At 40.4% G+C, this 17635-nt stretch overlaps 2 protein-coding genes across 5 annotated transcripts in view; one reads left to right on the top strand and one right to left on the bottom strand.

The window, feature by feature from the left end:
* LOC126405880 (ankyrin repeat and fibronectin type-III domain-containing protein 1-like) overlaps positions 1 to 12102 on the bottom strand; it is a 34645-nt gene extending 22543 nt beyond the window's left edge. The window contains exons 1-4 of one of the 4 annotated variants that reach the window (XM_050069878.1): positions 12088 to 12102; positions 6103 to 6288; positions 3075 to 3348; positions 1238 to 1438 (exon numbers count right to left, since the gene is read on the bottom strand). In XM_050069878.1, the coding sequence (XP_049925835.1) occupies positions 1238 to 1438; positions 3075 to 3348; positions 6103 to 6258 (631 nt within the window). In that variant the 5' untranslated portion in view covers positions 6259 to 6288; positions 12088 to 12102. Of the gene's footprint in view, positions 1 to 1237; positions 1439 to 3074; positions 3349 to 6102; positions 6489 to 10223; positions 10400 to 12087 lie in introns of those variants that run through there. The other 3 variants (XM_050069874.1, XM_050069876.1, XM_050069875.1) reach the window with 3 other exon arrangements.
* A 3509-nt stretch (positions 12103 to 15611) lies between these two features.
* LOC126406168 (meiosis inhibitor protein 1-like) overlaps positions 15612 to 17635 on the top strand; it is a 59850-nt gene continuing 57826 nt past the window's right edge. Inside the window, exons 1-3 of the mRNA XM_050070345.1 lie at positions 15612 to 15659; positions 16859 to 17016; positions 17283 to 17406. Of these exons, the coding sequence (XP_049926302.1) occupies positions 16873 to 17016; positions 17283 to 17406 (268 nt within the window). The 5' untranslated portion in view covers positions 15612 to 15659; positions 16859 to 16872. The remainder of the gene's footprint in view (positions 15660 to 16858; positions 17017 to 17282; positions 17407 to 17635) is intronic.

Here is a 17635-nt window from a genome sequence, read left to right as displayed (position 1 = left end):
TGTAAATATTGCACAACAAACCACTAAATCCTGCTAAGCCAACTCTCAATGGACAACCACAGATAAATTATTTATTTTCTTATGTCGACCTGAATCTTGTTATCCTGGCCATCAGCCTAACCAACCAGGGTTACTACTAAAAGTTAGAGGTTTTCCCGTTGGAGCTCTGTGTTGCCCCTAGACACTGACTCTCTACCAGCTCAGTATGGAGATGAACCTGCACTCTGACCTGCTTGCCCATGAATAGACACCGTTCAGGAATCAGCAAGCATGCACAATATTACTATTTAAACCGTAACCTGAGCACCAGCCCAGTTAAAGATGAATTTTTTGAGTTTTATCAAATGTAATTGGGACCTCAGCCATGACCCAGAGCGAATAGATGGAGTCACAGGCCTCAGACAAAAACACATTTATATTTTACATTTAGCCGCCACTCTTATCCAGAGAGAATTGTAACAAGAGCATGCTTAATTTCCCTGCACCAAGAATAAGAGCCGCTGCCTTATTGCCCTTAAAATAACGCTGTGATCATAAAACAGACAGGGGAGAGAGCTGGAAGTGCTTGAAAGAGAAATTAAATGGGAGCTAAGGAGACACATTTATACAGAGCAATTGGAGGGGATACAGTGGGGAAATCATCACATCATTCAAAAAAAAAAAAAAAAAAAGAGATTTTGAACCAATGGAGAGCCAGGAGGAAGAGGACTTGAAAAGGGTGGTGCACAGAAAGGAAAACTAAGAGTCCTGATATAGCACAACACAGGTTGCACCAAAGCCTTGGGTGTGGATTTCCAGGCAGCACCAGGGTTTTGAATTCGATACAAGCAGCCACTGGCAGCCGGTGGAGAGAGAACAGGGCATGGGAGAATTTGGAAAGGTTGATGACGAGGCAGTCTGTTGAATTTTGGATGAGTTGAAAGGGGTTGAAGAGAAACTTTCAAGAGGCTGGCTAGGAGTTACAAGAGTCCAGACAGGAAATCAGTAAACTTAAGCATGAGGTTGGGCTGGGAATACCTGATTACTGTTTTCTTGTCGGCACTGTTACAGGGATTTGAAGAGGAGAGTTAAGAAAAAACGTAGTTGTACCTTGTTGAGAGTTTGAAGAAAACAGAAAAAATTCAAGAGTACCAGTATTTCGAGCAAGAGAGGACTGAAAAGAGACATGCCTGTGACCTAGCCAGTGTTCCAAGATGCACTCCGAGAAAATGCCACAAGCTGACCCCACACCACTGACCTGTCTTTTGGAAGTTCTGTCTCATCCGGCAGTACAGTTGCAGCCTGAGGCTCCAGAGGCGGATGTGTCTCTGGACATCAGCCTGCGCCTGAGGTCCTGCCCCTGCCTTCCTCAATAACTCCTTCTTCCTCTCCTCCACCCGTTTGCTCGCCAGTGCCACCAGAGCATCCAGCTTCAGCGCCCACTCTGCAGGTCGGCACACTGAGAGGAAACACAGACAGATTCTGAATATGACTTGAATGAAATCAAACCCAATAGAATTCTAATGTTACTTTTGGGCTATGGAGAAAATCAAATATAATGATATTTTTGACAAATAGGTCAATATCGATATTGTGATAATATTGTAGGGTTGACCATTGGTGCTTTCACAAATAGTTACACAATAAGATTCTTGATAATCATCAGTAACGTGGATATAATAACTAATTGGGTGAAGGCAAATAATAGAACAGCTACAACAGTCTGGTAAGTTCAGAAAATTACATTTCTTGGGCCGTATTCATAAACATTCAGAGGCGAAGCAGGGAGTCTTACCTTAGGAGTGATTTAGGAAAGTTCTCAGATCAACTCTGAGCAACAAACGGACAGAAACTTTTACCTTAGTGAGCAGGTGTGGTTGAGCCTGTTGCTAGGTATGATGCATTCTTTTAACAGATGTGATTGGTTGTCACAGACGCCCTTTTGCGAGCCTGTAAGGTGTGGACACCCAGTGGAAATGAAATGAACTACTGACAATGAAACCGTTGTCACTGAAATATCTTAGTGTTGTGATCATTTTATTTCTGGTGTTATAGCGTTATTGTGTTAGGTGTGAAATGTGTGTGTATCCCTAATGACATCAACCACACACATTATTCTTGTGCAATCTAATCTGTAGCATTTCATTTAATCACTGTCATCCATCGTTTGGAGAATATTTCTCCGACCTCTTTGTGCTTCCACCATTTTCTCCTCTGATTAAGAAACTCTTAAGACTCTTAAAAGTCCTCCTCTCTACCCCTAACGGTTTTTCACCTTAGGAGCTGTAACTGTTTAGGAGAAATTTTGTACTGAAGTGTAGTTAAAATGCTTTTTATATTTTCTGTCCTAATTTCATTAACATTCAAATTAATTGTCATTAAAAACTGATTTAAGAAAAAGGCAGTTAAAAATGTAACTTTAACTTTTTAAAACATGCCACTTTTAGTTCAGGGGTCACACGAGTGGCATTATGGGCTGAGGCAGTACGGCGGCAGAGAGCGCCAACGTGGCTACAGAGCAGAGAGCTGACATGGTTGCATAGAAGATACATAAAGATAATTTTTTGCACCTTTATTTGGGTTTGTATCTGATTATAATATTCATTTAAGTGACCTGTGTGGACATTTGTTGAGAGACTGTAAACGTAATTAAGAGATCTGTATTTCAAACCTTGTTTTCATGTTTTTTATTTTTTGTAGTTTTCACGGTGTCTGGGTGTCTGGGTGCCTGCGGAGGAGGGAAGGGTGGAAATAAAACTTAAAAGACATTTGTTTGATGCATGGCCATTATTTCCTTAAACCGGTGCAGTTACAGGAGCTCTTTTAAGGTCTAATATGCTCTGTGAATAACTTATCTTTACAAAATTTAGTCTTAACTTTAAGGGGAAATTCTGAGAAAACGTCACAATTGACTCTTTGATTCTTTGTACTAGGAAGTTTTGTGAATACGGCCCCAGGAAAAGACAACACTTACAATATTAAGATATCCAAAATCTAAGACGATACCTGGTATCATATCACAGTATCTATAAAATATGGATATATATAGTGCCCAGCCCTATGTTACTCCTATATTTAAAAAAAATAAGACTTACAAACAGGGTTATGTCGTGCTCCCGCCTTTGTCAACACATGGAGCAGGGGGGAATTGTGGGTAAGGGCAGCCACATCCAGGGGGACCAGGCCCTGCTCGCTCACCCTGTTCACCCCCTTCTCCCTTTCTCGCTCCCAGTCCTTCTCCTTCTTCTCCCCTCGCTCCCACATGCTTCCTCCTCCTCCTCCTCCTCCACAGTTGGTATGGTCTCTGGACAGCAGGCTTTGCACGGCCAAAGTGTCCTCATTTTCCACTGCTTCCCACAGGGTCTTGTACTAACGGGGAGAAGGGGGAGAGGGCAAAGGGCCAATAGGGGGAGGGCGGGCAAGCGTGAAAGACAGAGGAAGAGAATTCATACTCATAAGAGAGATTTATTTTATGGGGGAGAGGGAAGGGAGTTGCTGTGCAAAGAAAGAGGCAGTAGACGAGACGATAATACGGCGACATGTAAATCAAGTCATAAATCAGAGCAGCAATCTTGGCTGGAATAATGTATTCATAGTGACACACAGTTAACATGTAATGGCTTAATAAGATCTGCCAGACAGGATAGTATTTTAACCAAAGCAGAAGTCGGCAACCTTTACTATCAAAATAGCCATTTTTACCCAAAAATGTTAGAAAATATAGCCACAAGCAGCAATCCTAGTTTCAAGATCTCTCTCAGCCAATAGAGCGAAGCAGCTTAGTTACCCAAAATCAAAGCCATAAGCTGCAGCAAGTGGGTTTTGGGCTCCACAAGGCTGAGCAAAATTACTTTACTTTGTGTAATTCAGTCTAAATAAGTGAGACAATCACACACTTGTCCCACCATTACAATGTATGCAGCATTTTTTTAACTGAACGAAACTTGGTCTGAGCGTTCAGATGTTAGTTTCAGATGTGTCCACTGCGCTCAATCAGGATTGCTCAATAAAATTTGAGTTATGGCCCATTTCCTTTTAAGCCCCACCCTTTGTGAAGCATTTTGGTGGTGGCGTTAATACCAGGGATGATGTTTTCTTATAGGCTGACATGGAAGTAGCTAATGAGGTGGACGGTATGCCAGAGTCTGAGATCCATAGTGGCTCACAAGAATTTCCATAGACTTGGAATGATAATAAAAATAATTAGCTAATATGTTACATAAATGTTAGCTAACTTCACCTCACTGGTGTGGATAAGTGCAGCATGGTGATTTTGTGTATTTTCAGACATGAGACAACTTAAATGTCCAGTGTGTAGGATTTAAAGGAATCTGTTGACAGAAATTAAATATAAAAAGTATGTTTTCTTTGGTGTAAAATCACCTGAAAATAAGAATCACTGTCTTTTCGTTATCCTTGAATGAGCCGTTTATATCTACATAGGGAGCCGGTTCTCGACTACGGAGTCTGTCATGTTGCACCGTTTCTACAGTAGCCCAGAACAGACAAACCAAACACTCAGTAAGTTTAAATGCACAGTTAAGTGGAGCTACTGTTATATCTCAACTCGGCCATTTAATTGAACTACTGTCCTTGTGCCAGTATACGAGCAAGAGAGGGGAATCGAATCATTGACCGAAGTATGTCTGACTCCGTTACAACAGGTGGCGATAGATAGCTTTCAGCTTGTTAGTACTGGACCTTTTTCTGGTTGACCTATTACATCACAGACCAAACAATCGAGCATCGTCCAGCTGTTCTGCCACTTTTTTGAACAGGTCGTCATCCTGTTTTTTCCTCCCATCCATGTGTTTTAAAATATTAAACTCTTTCATCTGACACAGCATGAACTGTGTCTCCTCATCCTTCTACGACTGCACGGCTCTGGATGTAGATTTTGACATGTTGTCACTGGCTTCTTCCTCTGTTCTGCATTTAATGCTATTCGACGTCCAGGTCAAAGCCCGGGATGGAAACTGGGGAGCATACAGAGCGCCTCGGCGAGTTTGGGTCCGATACGTACCAGAGTAATTTGACTCCCATTCGCATTATCTGGGTACCCTGGAAATCCAGAGTTCTCGCGAGAGCACAATTTGAATTTGCTCAGCGAGTCACTCTGGCGATCAGTAATGATGCTCATTACCCATGCCGTTGGAGCCGAGCTGCACCAATCACATCGGTGTATCTGATATAGGCGGGCCAGAGGCGAGCTAAACAGATGATGACAGCGCTGAGACGAGGAAGTCCGGAATCAGTCAGTAAACATTGCAAGATGGCTACGGATGAACACCAGTTGTTTGAAACGGCTTTGGCCGCTACAATGGACGAGTTAGACTTGGCTTTTTCTCTAAAAGAGGAACAGAAGACGGCGCTCGAATCTTTCCTTTGCAAGAAGGACGTTTTTGCTGTTTTGCCGACCGGATACGGCAAGAGTCTAATCTACCAGTTAGCTCCGCTGGTAGCTAAGCTCTGGATACGTCACGGATACGTTGTTCTGATTGGTCGTAGTGTTATCCAATTGCGTGCAGTGATATTTTCAAATGCATGCTTGGTGCCGCCCCTCGAGTTGGGCCATTTGCATTACTCATAGCCAGACCCTAAATCTTTCTAGATTTGGGTCTGGATTTCCAGGCTATTATCTGGGTGCGTTAGTCTGACTTTAATAAACTTGTTTGTTCACATGTATTTTACATGGTTTTAGTCAGACTGACACAATAAATCGATTTTCTCTAATGTCATGTTAACATCCTGGCTCTATACGGGGCTTTTCATGCTTTCACACTGGCCACTGTAGTTAGCAGCCCCTCTGCAACGAGCCGAATAGCGTTGGAAAAACACTCATTTGTAATGTTCTTTATTCAGTTACCAGTTTTAATCACTAGTCTGTCTGTTTTGAAGAGCAGGAGACCTCTTTGGATAAATCGGCTCCTAGTAGAAAACCTCCCGAACAATGAACACTGAAGGAATACAAACCGCGAATTCACGCTTGGCACACAGAAGATTCAGCTGGTTGTAATTTGTAGTCCTCACCACTAGATGGCATTAAATCCTACACACTGCTCTTTTAAACCTTAAATTATCAAACAATAATTTGGTGATCCCAGTTGAAGACCCAAGACTTACAGCATCTGCAGACTTGCTGAGGTGTTTGGGTGCGTCCATTTCCGAAGCAACAGATGAATCTCCTCCCCTCAGTCTGACGGACAGGTTTCTGTAGATGCGTTTGGGCGAGACAGGACCCAGAGAGCGCCGGCGCTGGGGTGGGTTCCTCATGGACATGACAGGAGAGGAGAGGAAGACAGGGGATAGCTGAAGAGAACGAAGAAAGAAGAAGAAGAAGTAGTGAGTGGTGTGAGGGATTGGTTAGTTCATGGACAGAAAGATTAGGAGCTCCAACCTAGGAGCCATAGATGGGGAAGACGGGATGAAAAAAGTGGCATTTGAAACCGAAAAATTGACAACATGGGGAGAATGAGGAGGGTGCGAGAAAGGTGAAAGTCATTAGAAATCTGGAGGAGTTGATAGCGGAGAATGAAGTGAGAAATAAATAAAAAAAAACAACAGAATATACAGTCAGACTCACACAGATTCTTCTACAGTAAAGGCAATTTTCTGCCGACTTGACGGGTGAGTATAGGCTGAGCTGAGTAGTGCTGTTGTGTGGGTGGATAAATGGATAAAAGTTACAATGCCTGTACACAGTAGATGAAAAATGCCTTGAAGCATTTATTTTTTGTGCCTCTTACTATTCTGCCTTTTGTTCTTCCTTTTTCTCGCTATTATGTGACGCCGGTTTTATTCGCTCTGAATGGAGTCTCTCAGCGCACAAAGCGACCGACCCATCAATCTAATTAACTAAAGAAAAGCAATCTCATGCAGAAGAGCCAAAATTCTCTCCTCATAATAAATACGAATCTCCGCATATCATCAGCTCGACGATAGAAAATCCATCATCGCCACTACAGTAATGATGGTTCATTATCAATTCCATCGCCTTTTCATCATCACAATCAGTCACATTTGAGCCTGAAAATCTGTCTTACAGTTTTTTTTCCCCCCAACACTCGGAGCAAGACGCAGTTCTCCCCCTCCCTCTCGCTCTTCAGTCAGCAACTCTTCTCTTTCATTTGTCACTGTCTTTCTTCTCATTCCCCCTTTTCTCTCCGCTTTCTCTCCACAGCCCTGTAGTCTGGAGTGATTTTAATGTCGCCTCGGTTTACGTCATGCCCCGAGCATTCAGATCTGAAGAGCATCTTTGGGAAAGGGGGGATACTCAAACTCTATCCTCTGTGTCATCTCTCTCTCTCATCACCACGTTCCCGTCTAAAGGAAAGCTTCAGATTTCAGCGTTTTATGGAGTTGAATCTCAAGTCAAATCCACTGCCCTTGCGTGAAAGTGAATACTCCCCTAGTTGGTGCCAGCTGAGGACAGAATATGAGGGCTCTGGCCACAACGACGCCACATGACACAATACCATGCTTCCTCACCGTCAAACTCACAGGCTTGCACAGTAGCTACACTGTCTATATGTGGGGATGTGGGTGTATTGTGTAATATACCAGCCACTGTTATTGGTGCAGTTTTCCCTTGTTTGTTTATTATGTCTTACATCAGTTGCGGAAAGTGCTGATGGAACAGTTGAGGGAGAAGATAAGCTTTAGTGTTTGTCTTTTTTTTTTTGAGCAGCACAAAGATAAGACACCTGGGAGGAAAAGAAAAACATATTTGCAAACTGTGCTGGTATTGCAGCAGAGGGAATATGTGAGTGGGGTCTTGTTAGGCGCTTAAAAAGAACCTGTGCTGGCCCCCGAACAGACATACACAATAGATTCATTGTGGTTTTGTTGCATGTCAGTTCCTCAGGTTGTGGTGATGTTGGTTTTTTATCTCAGTGCTGTGGCCCACACGCTGAGAGTAAGGTCTGCTGCAGCGTATTTGCAAATAGGCTTTCAGTTTTGTCGTGCTGCTAGATGCTGTGGCTCACAAGTTCAGATGTGGATGGAAACATCTGATGACTAATATTTCTCAGCCCAAAGGAAGTGACGCAGGATATTAATTTGTGCAAACAAACCGCAGAGGACATCACATTCAAAGGTTATCAGACTGAATCTAACTTTACTTACAAAAATGCATTTTGTCCACTGCAGTTGTGTCTTTCAGCTTACTTAGGGACACACAGGCATTGTGGAAAGGCAATAGTCAAATGAACATCAGAACATTAGGTAATGAATACTTACAGTAAGCATGCCGTGTCAATAGTGACAGATTACAGCCTAACATGTCACAAAAAGATGGAACGATTATTAAAATTTCTACAAACTAAAACATTTCCCTTGCTATTTAATTTTTATTTTGTATACTGTAAGTGTAAGTGTTGGGAAATAGTGAACTATGTAATTAAACTAATAGTTTAACTACATTTTGCAGTAGCTTGCTGGTAGTTTAACTTCAGTTTATACTTTGGATTAACCTTCCAATCTCAATCAAACGCTCCCCTCCATTGACACTTTACACATACATATTTTCAAGGCTGCTTGTAGTAGTTTTAATATTTTAGTATCGTATAATCTTTTTACGTATGTAATTGTTCTTACCAGTGTTATTCTGTTTTATAGTTGTGTGCATGTTATACTGCTATACATTTGTGTGTCATTCTTTCCATTTATGCAGTTGTTTTTAAATGTTCTATCGAAATAAACTTGATTTGATTTGATTCAAGTAGTTAAATCATTTTTTTTTTTTTTGTGCAATTTTTGTGTAGTTAACTACTGAAACTACAAACAATAATGTGACATAAAAGGACAGGAATGATTTTTTTTGCTTCTCTAATGTTATTTAAGCCCCTCTGACCACAATTTATCAAGTCTTGATCATTGCAATTTATTAACAAATTGACAGAGAAGTTGTTGCATGCCATTTTACAAGTTGCATGACTAACTCCTGCTTGGTGTAATACCCCCACCTGGACTCTAGTGTCTAGAAGGCAGGTGTGGCGAGTGACTCTTTATATTGTATTTCATGATAATTTCATGCATTAAACTAATAGTTTAACTACATTTTGCAGTAGTGTGCTCATAGTTCAACATTAATCATACTTGAATAGTGATTCATGTAGTTAAATTACTTTTTTTGTTGCTATTTTTGTGTGGTTAACAACTGAAACTACAAACAATAATGAGACATTAAAGGAATCATCTCATCTTTTACCACTGCTTCTCCACTGTAACTGAACCCCCCTGACCACAGTTCATCAAGTTTTGATTATTGCAATTTACTAACAAATGTCCAGAGAAGTTGCTGCATGCTGTTTTAGGAGTTGCATGACTAACTCCTGCTTGGTGCAATACCCCCACCTGGACTCCAGTGACTTTTTGTATTATATTTTGTTGACATTTCAAGCATTAAATTAATAGTTTAACTACATTTTGCAGTAGCTTTCTGGTAGTTCAACATAACCCATACTTGAATAGCCATTAAAGTAGTTAAATCACTTTCTGTTGCCATTTTTGTGTCATTAACGACTGAAACTACAAACAATTATGGAACATAAAAGGGATGATATTGTCTTGATTGATGCAGTTTACTAACAAACTGACAGAGAAGTTGTTGCATGCTATTTTAGACTAGCTCCTGCTTGGTGTAATACCCCCACCTGGACTCTAGTGTCTGGAAGGCAGGTGTCTGACTGAGGGACGCTACATACAGAACCAAACCTGATATTCCTTTGCACTTTTTGAATAGTTGATTTTTTTATTTGATTTATGTTGGCTATGCAGTTAACTGAGTTTAGAGGCATTTTTGCTGGCATGTCACTCTGTATTATATTTTCTTTTAATTTCATGCATGTACTTTGTCGACATGACAAGTCTTTACAAAGTAGTTTGAACTTTTAATGCAGCTTTAGTTAACCAAACCAGATCTCTCGCCTGGGAAGCTTTGCTGTAGTTCAACTTCTTTTAGTGTGAAGTAATTGGCAGCTTGCAAAGCTATGATTTCAAAGTAGCTTCCCCAACACTGTGTGATCCCATAGCAGCACCATCACAGCCTTTTCAGACAGCTTATAAACTATACACACATCTGCAGACAAACGCCACGCAGGAAAAATACCAGACAGAAAGCTATCATACGCCCACAGGTAAAAGTGTGAAACGCAATGGGGCAATAAAGTCGATGCATTTGGACAACAGGTTAAAAACTACGCCCAGTATGAGCATTAACAACTGTTAAAAGTTTAATTTCTTACCGTTAAGTCTTTACTTTCACTTTAATCGGCCTTTTCTCCAACGCTGCACCGGTGCTTCTACATATTTTACACACCCGTTAGTCAGATATAATCCATTTCACTGACTTCAGGAGTTTTCACCTCTGAGGGTGAAGCGCACCTGAACGTAACACCCGGCTGAGAGACTGCCGCTTCTCTGCACACACACAGACACACACACGCGCGCACACACGTCTTCCTTGTTCCGCCCTCTTCCTACTTTATCTCATCTCATTTCTGTGAAACTTTTGTTTCAAAACTAACTACAAACAAGTGTTGTTTCATATAAATAACCTGATAGGCTTTATCTTTGTAGACTCACAGGTGGGAGCTTGTTTTGCAAGTCACAAGTAAGTCAAACTTATGCACTCATGTCAAGGCAGACAAGTCCCAAATCAAGTCCCAGGTCCTTGTGCCCTAATTTTTGAGTCCTACACAAATCACTATGCACTTTTCACCAAATTTAATGCCATTTTAACAACAGAGTAATAATAGGCTATATTACATATGCAAAATGAATGAATGATTTTCAAAAGTTGTATTTGTTAAAATAAGTTAGTTAAAACAACTAAACATAATTATAAAAAAGTAGTGTTGGCATTGCACTTTCATTGCATATCATCATGAGACCCGAACTCTTGTTTAGTATGCATTTTTAATTTGGATTTGGTTTTGGACCTTCTTTACTTTTGTGTCAGCTGCAGACTGACTCAGCAGAGGTGGCTGCCATCTTGTTTTTACATAGACTGTGCTCTTACTACCACAGTATGGCACATGAAAGTGTCCACAAATGAGGACAACAGGTTTAAGTTGAGGTCAAGTAAACATACAAGGATGCAGGGTCTCAGGAGGATCATATAGCACTATCAACCTGTACCACAACTGAATTAATCTTAGTTAGTTAATCGTAGTTGTATTTAACTCATCTCATGGTGGAAAAAATGTCTAGTACTTCATTCATTCATTATCTGCTTATCTTGTTGGTGGCTGCAGGGGGGCTGGAGCCTATCTCAGCTGTCATTGGATGAGAGGTGGACCATCACAGATCTGACACAAAGAGACAGATAACCATTCACACTCACGCCTACGGGCATTTAGAGTCACCAGTTAACCTAACCTGCATGTCTTTGGGCTGTGGGAGGAAGAATAAACCCACGTTGACACAAGGAGAACATGTAAACTCAACACAGAAGGGCCCCAGCTGGCCAGTGGGATCGAACCTGGAGCAGGTGGCAGTGCTAACCACTGCACTGTAACCATTTTTTACTTTTTAAAACTAGAACTAGAAAATGCATCAAACTAGAGAGCCAAGAGCTGCTGCACAAGCGTGTGCCGCCATCTTGATCGCCATCTCCTGCTCTCTTAACAAACTGGCTTGGGGGAAGGTATTAAGTCAAGTCAAAAGGTTCAAGTCCAAATGAAGTCACAAGTCACTGATGTTCAAGTCCAAGTCAAGTTAAAAGCCTTTTTTGATTTTGTCAAGTCTAATGTCATCAAATTTGTGACTTGAGTCTGATTCAAGTCCAAGTCATGTGATTCAAATCCACATATCTCTGTCAACTATATTATTCGCTAATAATCCAGAATCTTTATAGCTACAGTAAAGTTAAAAGATTTTATGTGCCCTTTTAAAATGCATGATAGGATAGCTAGTCTTTCAAAAACCAGATTGAGCAGTGTAAGGCTTGTACTAAGAGTGAATGCGGTATTGTTTCTGAGCAGTGAAGCATCTTAAAGTCACCAGGCAGACACAGCCCTGCAATACTTCTGTCAGTCTCTACCACAGTTAAATATATACAGGCTTGTCACTGAGTCATAATTACATAGATATAAATGTAATAATTACCTTAACAAAAAAAGCGGTGGCTATATGACCTGCGAATGTCGTTGTCACTGGAAACAGTATGTTGTGATAATGCAAGCAGAGTGGTGAAGTGTGGGTTGGTGACTGGAAACAGGTATATAGCTATATTTAGGGTATAGCTCAACGCCCCCAGTGATGACTGTTGTATATAACTGAGTGGGGGAATTACATCTGCACAAAGTGTTTCTTAATCTATTACTGCATGATTGTTTTACAGTATAGAGTCATTTTTGTGCGTGTGTGTGTGTGTGTGTGTGTGTGTGTGTGGAGGGGTTGTACACAGGAAGTGGTTGGAGATATATCAAGCCAAATGAGAGAGAAAAGCAAAGGCCAAGCAATGAGGGGAAAAAATGCTTGCATGTTAAGTCTCCACTTATGCTTGGTCAGAAGCTGAATCCATTTGTCTCCGAGCTTTATTGGCCCCCGAAGAATTGTCTATGTGAAATAGTTGTCAAATAAAGTTGACAGATGCGCGTCGGCTCGAACCTGAGCAATGAGCGAGGCTCTCTGTCTCTTTCTCTGTTGGTTTATCTCCCTCACAGGGGCCAATAAAACTCAGAGACGGATGGATTTAGCTCCTGTCCAAGCACAAATGGAGACTTTGGAAACAAATATTTTCCACCTGCTTGTCAGAGGTCTGCTACTCTTTTCAGTCAGCCAAACAAGGCTTTGACCACTTCCTGCACACACAGTACTACAACGCAGTACACTAACTGCCTCCAATTTGTCAGAGGCAACACATATTGCACACTGAGAAACTGTGCCATTACCCTACATCTGTACACACTCGTGCACACTGTCACGCAGAAACTCACACTGTGGCAGAGCTGAACTGGCTGCACTTCATGTCATGCACTACTTTGATGTGCTGTGAACTCTGTTTAAGGAGTAGTAGAGAGAGCTTATAAACTGACATGTTGGTAGTGGCTGATAATCGCCCCCACACTCCTATCATCAGATAGTTGCTCTGTTGCCGAGAGGCTTTTGTTGTCATGGCGATAACCAAATTGTGGCCTTCACTGCTAAATGATACTGCAAACAAACTCATGCATCCCACCATATACTCACAGCATATTATTCAGCAATGACATTCCTGGGAGGATGAATTGATGCTGATGCATCATTTTGAAGATAATGTATACCTCATGCTCAAATGTAAGATATCAGCCTAACCTTGAACTTCAGAGACTTTTGATACACTTACACTTTTGATAGCACCACTGCATAAAAAAACAATGGAGCAACAAACCCTTGAGAAAAATGTGTATGACCTAAATAGGCATTTTGGCAATTCAGCTAAGAAACGGTGCAAATTAAGTATTTCCATGAGGAAGTTTAAAAGGTCATGCAAAGTTAGTATAGCCTGTGCACCAACCAATCATTAACATAATATAAGAAGTTACACCTATTTGAACAAATTATTTTGAGTGATTTAGAATCAAAACATTTAACCAGAACAGCCCCACACACTGATAAAATGTCAGATCAAATTTAAATGGTCATAAGCCCCATGCTTCTCTGACTTTTATTATGGAGTAATAACCTGGAATAGTTATACATGATTGCTCACCACACAGAACGGTCTTACTGAATGACAATGAAATAAGTATGGGGAAAGTTATGTTGTTCATTTTCATATTTTCAGTGTTGGGGAGTACGATAGTTACATGTAACTAGTAGTACATGTAGTCCATCCATCCATTTTCGTAACCGCTAATCCTCTTAAGGGTCACGGGGCAGCAAGAGGGTGAGAGATGGGGTACACCCTGGACAAGTAGCCAGGCTATCACAGGGCTGACACATAGAGACATTCACACCTACGGGCAATTTAGAGTCACCAATTAACCTGCATGTCTTTGGACTTTGGGAGGAAGCCACAGTACCCGCAGAAAACCCACTCCGGACAGAAGGGCTCCCTCCTGGGATTGAACCAGGAACCCTCTTGCTGTGAGGTGACAGTGCTAACCACTACACCACCGTGCCACCCCTAGTTAGTCAAATTACAAAAAATTAACTTAACTGCAATCCATGACAGTTACTGAGAAAAAAATATGTAATTAAAGTACAGTTACTAATCAAAATTCTGGTGATTACAGAGGGGTTGCATCTAAATATATTACTTTCAGTAAACTGTCTATATGTGAAATATGGCATTTATTCTCTTGCTTTGCATCTCTTTGTTGTACAGGAATTGGGCACTGCGAGTGCTGTAGTGGTAGTTGATGAGGTGGGTGTATTACTGGGTGGATGAGTAGGTCACTGAGGAGGAAGTGGGTTTACTTTCCTGTATATCCTAATGGCCTTTGGCTGAAAATTGGGTATACAGGCAGAAAAATGGCAACAAATTTGACTGCAACACTAGTGCGCTCATGTTTTTAAGACTTTTTTTTACTTTATTGCCCAGTTAAAACATGTGCTAGAAAAGTAATCAAAACCTAATCAAATGTAATAACTTCCATTACTTTGACGAAGCAATTAAAATAGTTACATTAGTTACTATTTTTTTTAACATGGTAACCGGTAATCTGTGACCTTTTACTTTTCAAAAGTAACTTTCCCAACACTGTATATTTTACCCATCCTTGGCTGAGGTTATTTTCTGGTCTTACAAACAACAAAAATTACATTCTGTTGTTTCCAGTACATAAAAAGATGATTAAGAAATACATTTGAGGGAATCCTAGGACAACTGAAAAGCCTCCCTTATATAGCATTAGCGAAATGATTATTTGCTATTTATTTAATACAAATCTTTAATTCAATTCAGTTTCATTTATAAAGCCCAATATCACAAATCACAATTTGCCTAAGAGGGCTTTACAGCATATGACATCCATCTGTCCCTTGGACCCTCACAGCAGATAAGGAAAAACTCCCCAAAAAAACCCTTTAACGTGGGACAAAAAAAATATAGTGTAAATGTCAGTCGAATCTGGACAGTATTGTTACTGGAACTCAACATTTCCACAGGCCCCTGATAGCTGCACATTCTTAGACCCCAAATAGTAATTTAGCAACCACAGCGGTACAACTAAACACCAAATAATTACAGTGCAGCAGACATATTAAATACAAAAAAGCCTGCCCGTGACCTCTTAAAGCTTTCAACTTCATCGCTGACCCTAGCTAACATGTGTTTGAATGACACAATTTCTAACATAAGATCTTTCCATTTTTCAAAATCTGGAGGAGATGTATTTTTCCAGAGAAACAGCTGTGATGACTAACACACTCCTTTTATTGGTTCCAAAACATCTTGCCAAAGGGCTGCAGTTGAAAAATAGGCAGCTAAAGTTAGCTAACACTGGCACATTCACAGAAATGCTGATGTGCATTGTAAAATAATAAATAAAATAAATGAAATGAAATATACATTTCTGCATTTGCATTTTTAACTAATATCTATCTGACTTTTACTTTAGCTATTTATCTTGTGAATGAAATGTTTTTTGTTTAATAAAGTTTTGATTGAAAAGAGGGGGCGTTAAAAAAAACACTACCGCCTTTCTTCCTCGAGCTTAAACGAAGTCGCTACATCACTTTCAAGTTTAACGGTTAGTTAACGGATTTGAATATATGTATTTTATTTGATAGCGTTGTTGGTGCTTTTTATTTTGGCGTTTTACAGGAAAACTTAAAAAAAGAAATTGTTTACTGCAGCTTACATTTGTTTATGAGAAGCCTGTCCAAGTTACTATTTCGCTAGCTTAATGTTACAAGGGCTACAAGCTGTGTTAGCTAACATGTATGCTAGCTAACATGTATGCTAGCTCAACGCATCATATTGTGAAAACCAAGCAACCAAGGGCTGAAATGCTAGCAAACTGCCAGTAACTAGCTAAAAAAGAAACTGTATACTGCAACTAACGTTAAGGTTTGTGTTTGAGGAACTTGACATTTTATTAATTAGCTAGCTTAATGTTACAATGGCTACAGCTGTGTTGCTAACATCTATGCTAGCTCAACGCATCATATAACAACCAAGCAACCAAGGGCTGAAACGCTAACAAACTGCCTGTAGCTGGCCTCAAATTACTTTAAAAAAGAAAATATATACTGCAACTTGGTTTTGTGTTTGAGGAGCTTGACATGTTATTATTTAGCTAGCTTAATGTTACAATGGTTACAAGCTGTGCTAGCTAACGTCTATGCTAGCACAACCAAGGGCTAAAACGCTAACAAAATGATGTAGCTAACGTTAGCTAAAAAAAAAAATAGGTTTCAGCCTCTTATGAGTATTATTTTAGCACCCTATGTCTACCAAAGAGGAAAAGATATATTTACAAACTCAATTATGTTGGTCTAGCTTAGTGTCCCTTCTTCTTACCTTGCTTATCTAGGAGAAATGATCCCACTGGCTTGAACAGGAGTACTCTGATGTTTACAACTATTTGATCAAATCACCAGGTAAGATCATTATTTAACCTAACCATGTCTTACATAGCTTAATTAGCTTCGATTTGTACAATTAGTCTCTACAAATTGGCAACTGTAACTATATTTAATAGCCTCAGTTATATTAAAGCCAGCTACATCTCCAATATGACACCCAGTTTTGTGTTATCAAGGCACAGTTTTATAAAAGCCTGTTTGCTATAAGTTAAAAGGAGACACTTTGATGCAGTACACACAGTCAGTGGAGAGTGTTGAAGTGTTTTTTACTCTGTTGTGGGCTGTACTTAATTGCACTAGCTCTTTTTGCTCACCTGCCTCACTTATAAAATGATTTGTTAAACATTTTGTACTTTGGCAGGTGGAACGACCAACATGACGTGTGCGGATATTGTTTATGATAAGATCCACTTCAGACATGACCCAAAATGGAGCGGCCGCCTGGGGCCTGCAGAGGGAGGTGGGCTGCTGCTCTGTGTGGCCTGTGTCATGGAGATGATAGAGAGTGACGATGTAGCGGTGAGGAATATATGATTATTATGTCTTATATGAATAAGAAGCTTTCCTTCTACCAATATTAATCCCTCCACTATTTGGCTGGATGGTGTATGTTAAGTTAAAGGTATGTGTATGTGTGTTTCCCCCTGCATTTTCTGTCTAAGGTACTTTTTAAGCTGGACCAAAAAATATTTATGGAAAATAGATTATACTTTTAATTTCCCCTGATGCACAGGCTTTATTTACATTCCCATATCTCTCTCCCTCCCTCTGTCTCTGCTGTATAGTCAGTGCGGAAGTCTTTTGCCTTGTCTGGTATCAGTGAGGTGCTGAAGTGTTCTCCAGGGTACTTGAGAGAGCTGCTCGGACAGGACCACACAGTCTCTCTGCGTTTTACAGCTTCTCTACTGGGTGAGAAATAGTGGCACACACAGCATGAGATTAGGATGTTGAGGAAGGACTAGCAACAATGATTTAGGCGACTTGTATTTCTCACCTGTTCTGTGTTGGCACAATTTACAGGCTGATAAGTCATAATGAAGGTGTTAAGAAGGTCACTTAATAAGAAGCACCAACAGGAAATATGGCAGAGCATTGCACATAAATTGAACCTCTTTGGAACTAATCTCCACTGGGTCAG

Source organism: Epinephelus moara, chromosome 18 (genome assembly GCF_006386435.1).
Source record: "Epinephelus moara isolate mb chromosome 18, YSFRI_EMoa_1.0, whole genome shotgun sequence".
Lineage (NCBI taxonomy): Eukaryota > Metazoa > Chordata > Actinopteri > Perciformes > Serranidae > Epinephelus > Epinephelus moara.
Note: the sequence above shows the minus strand (reverse complement) of the source record. Positions and strands in the feature narration are given on the sequence as shown.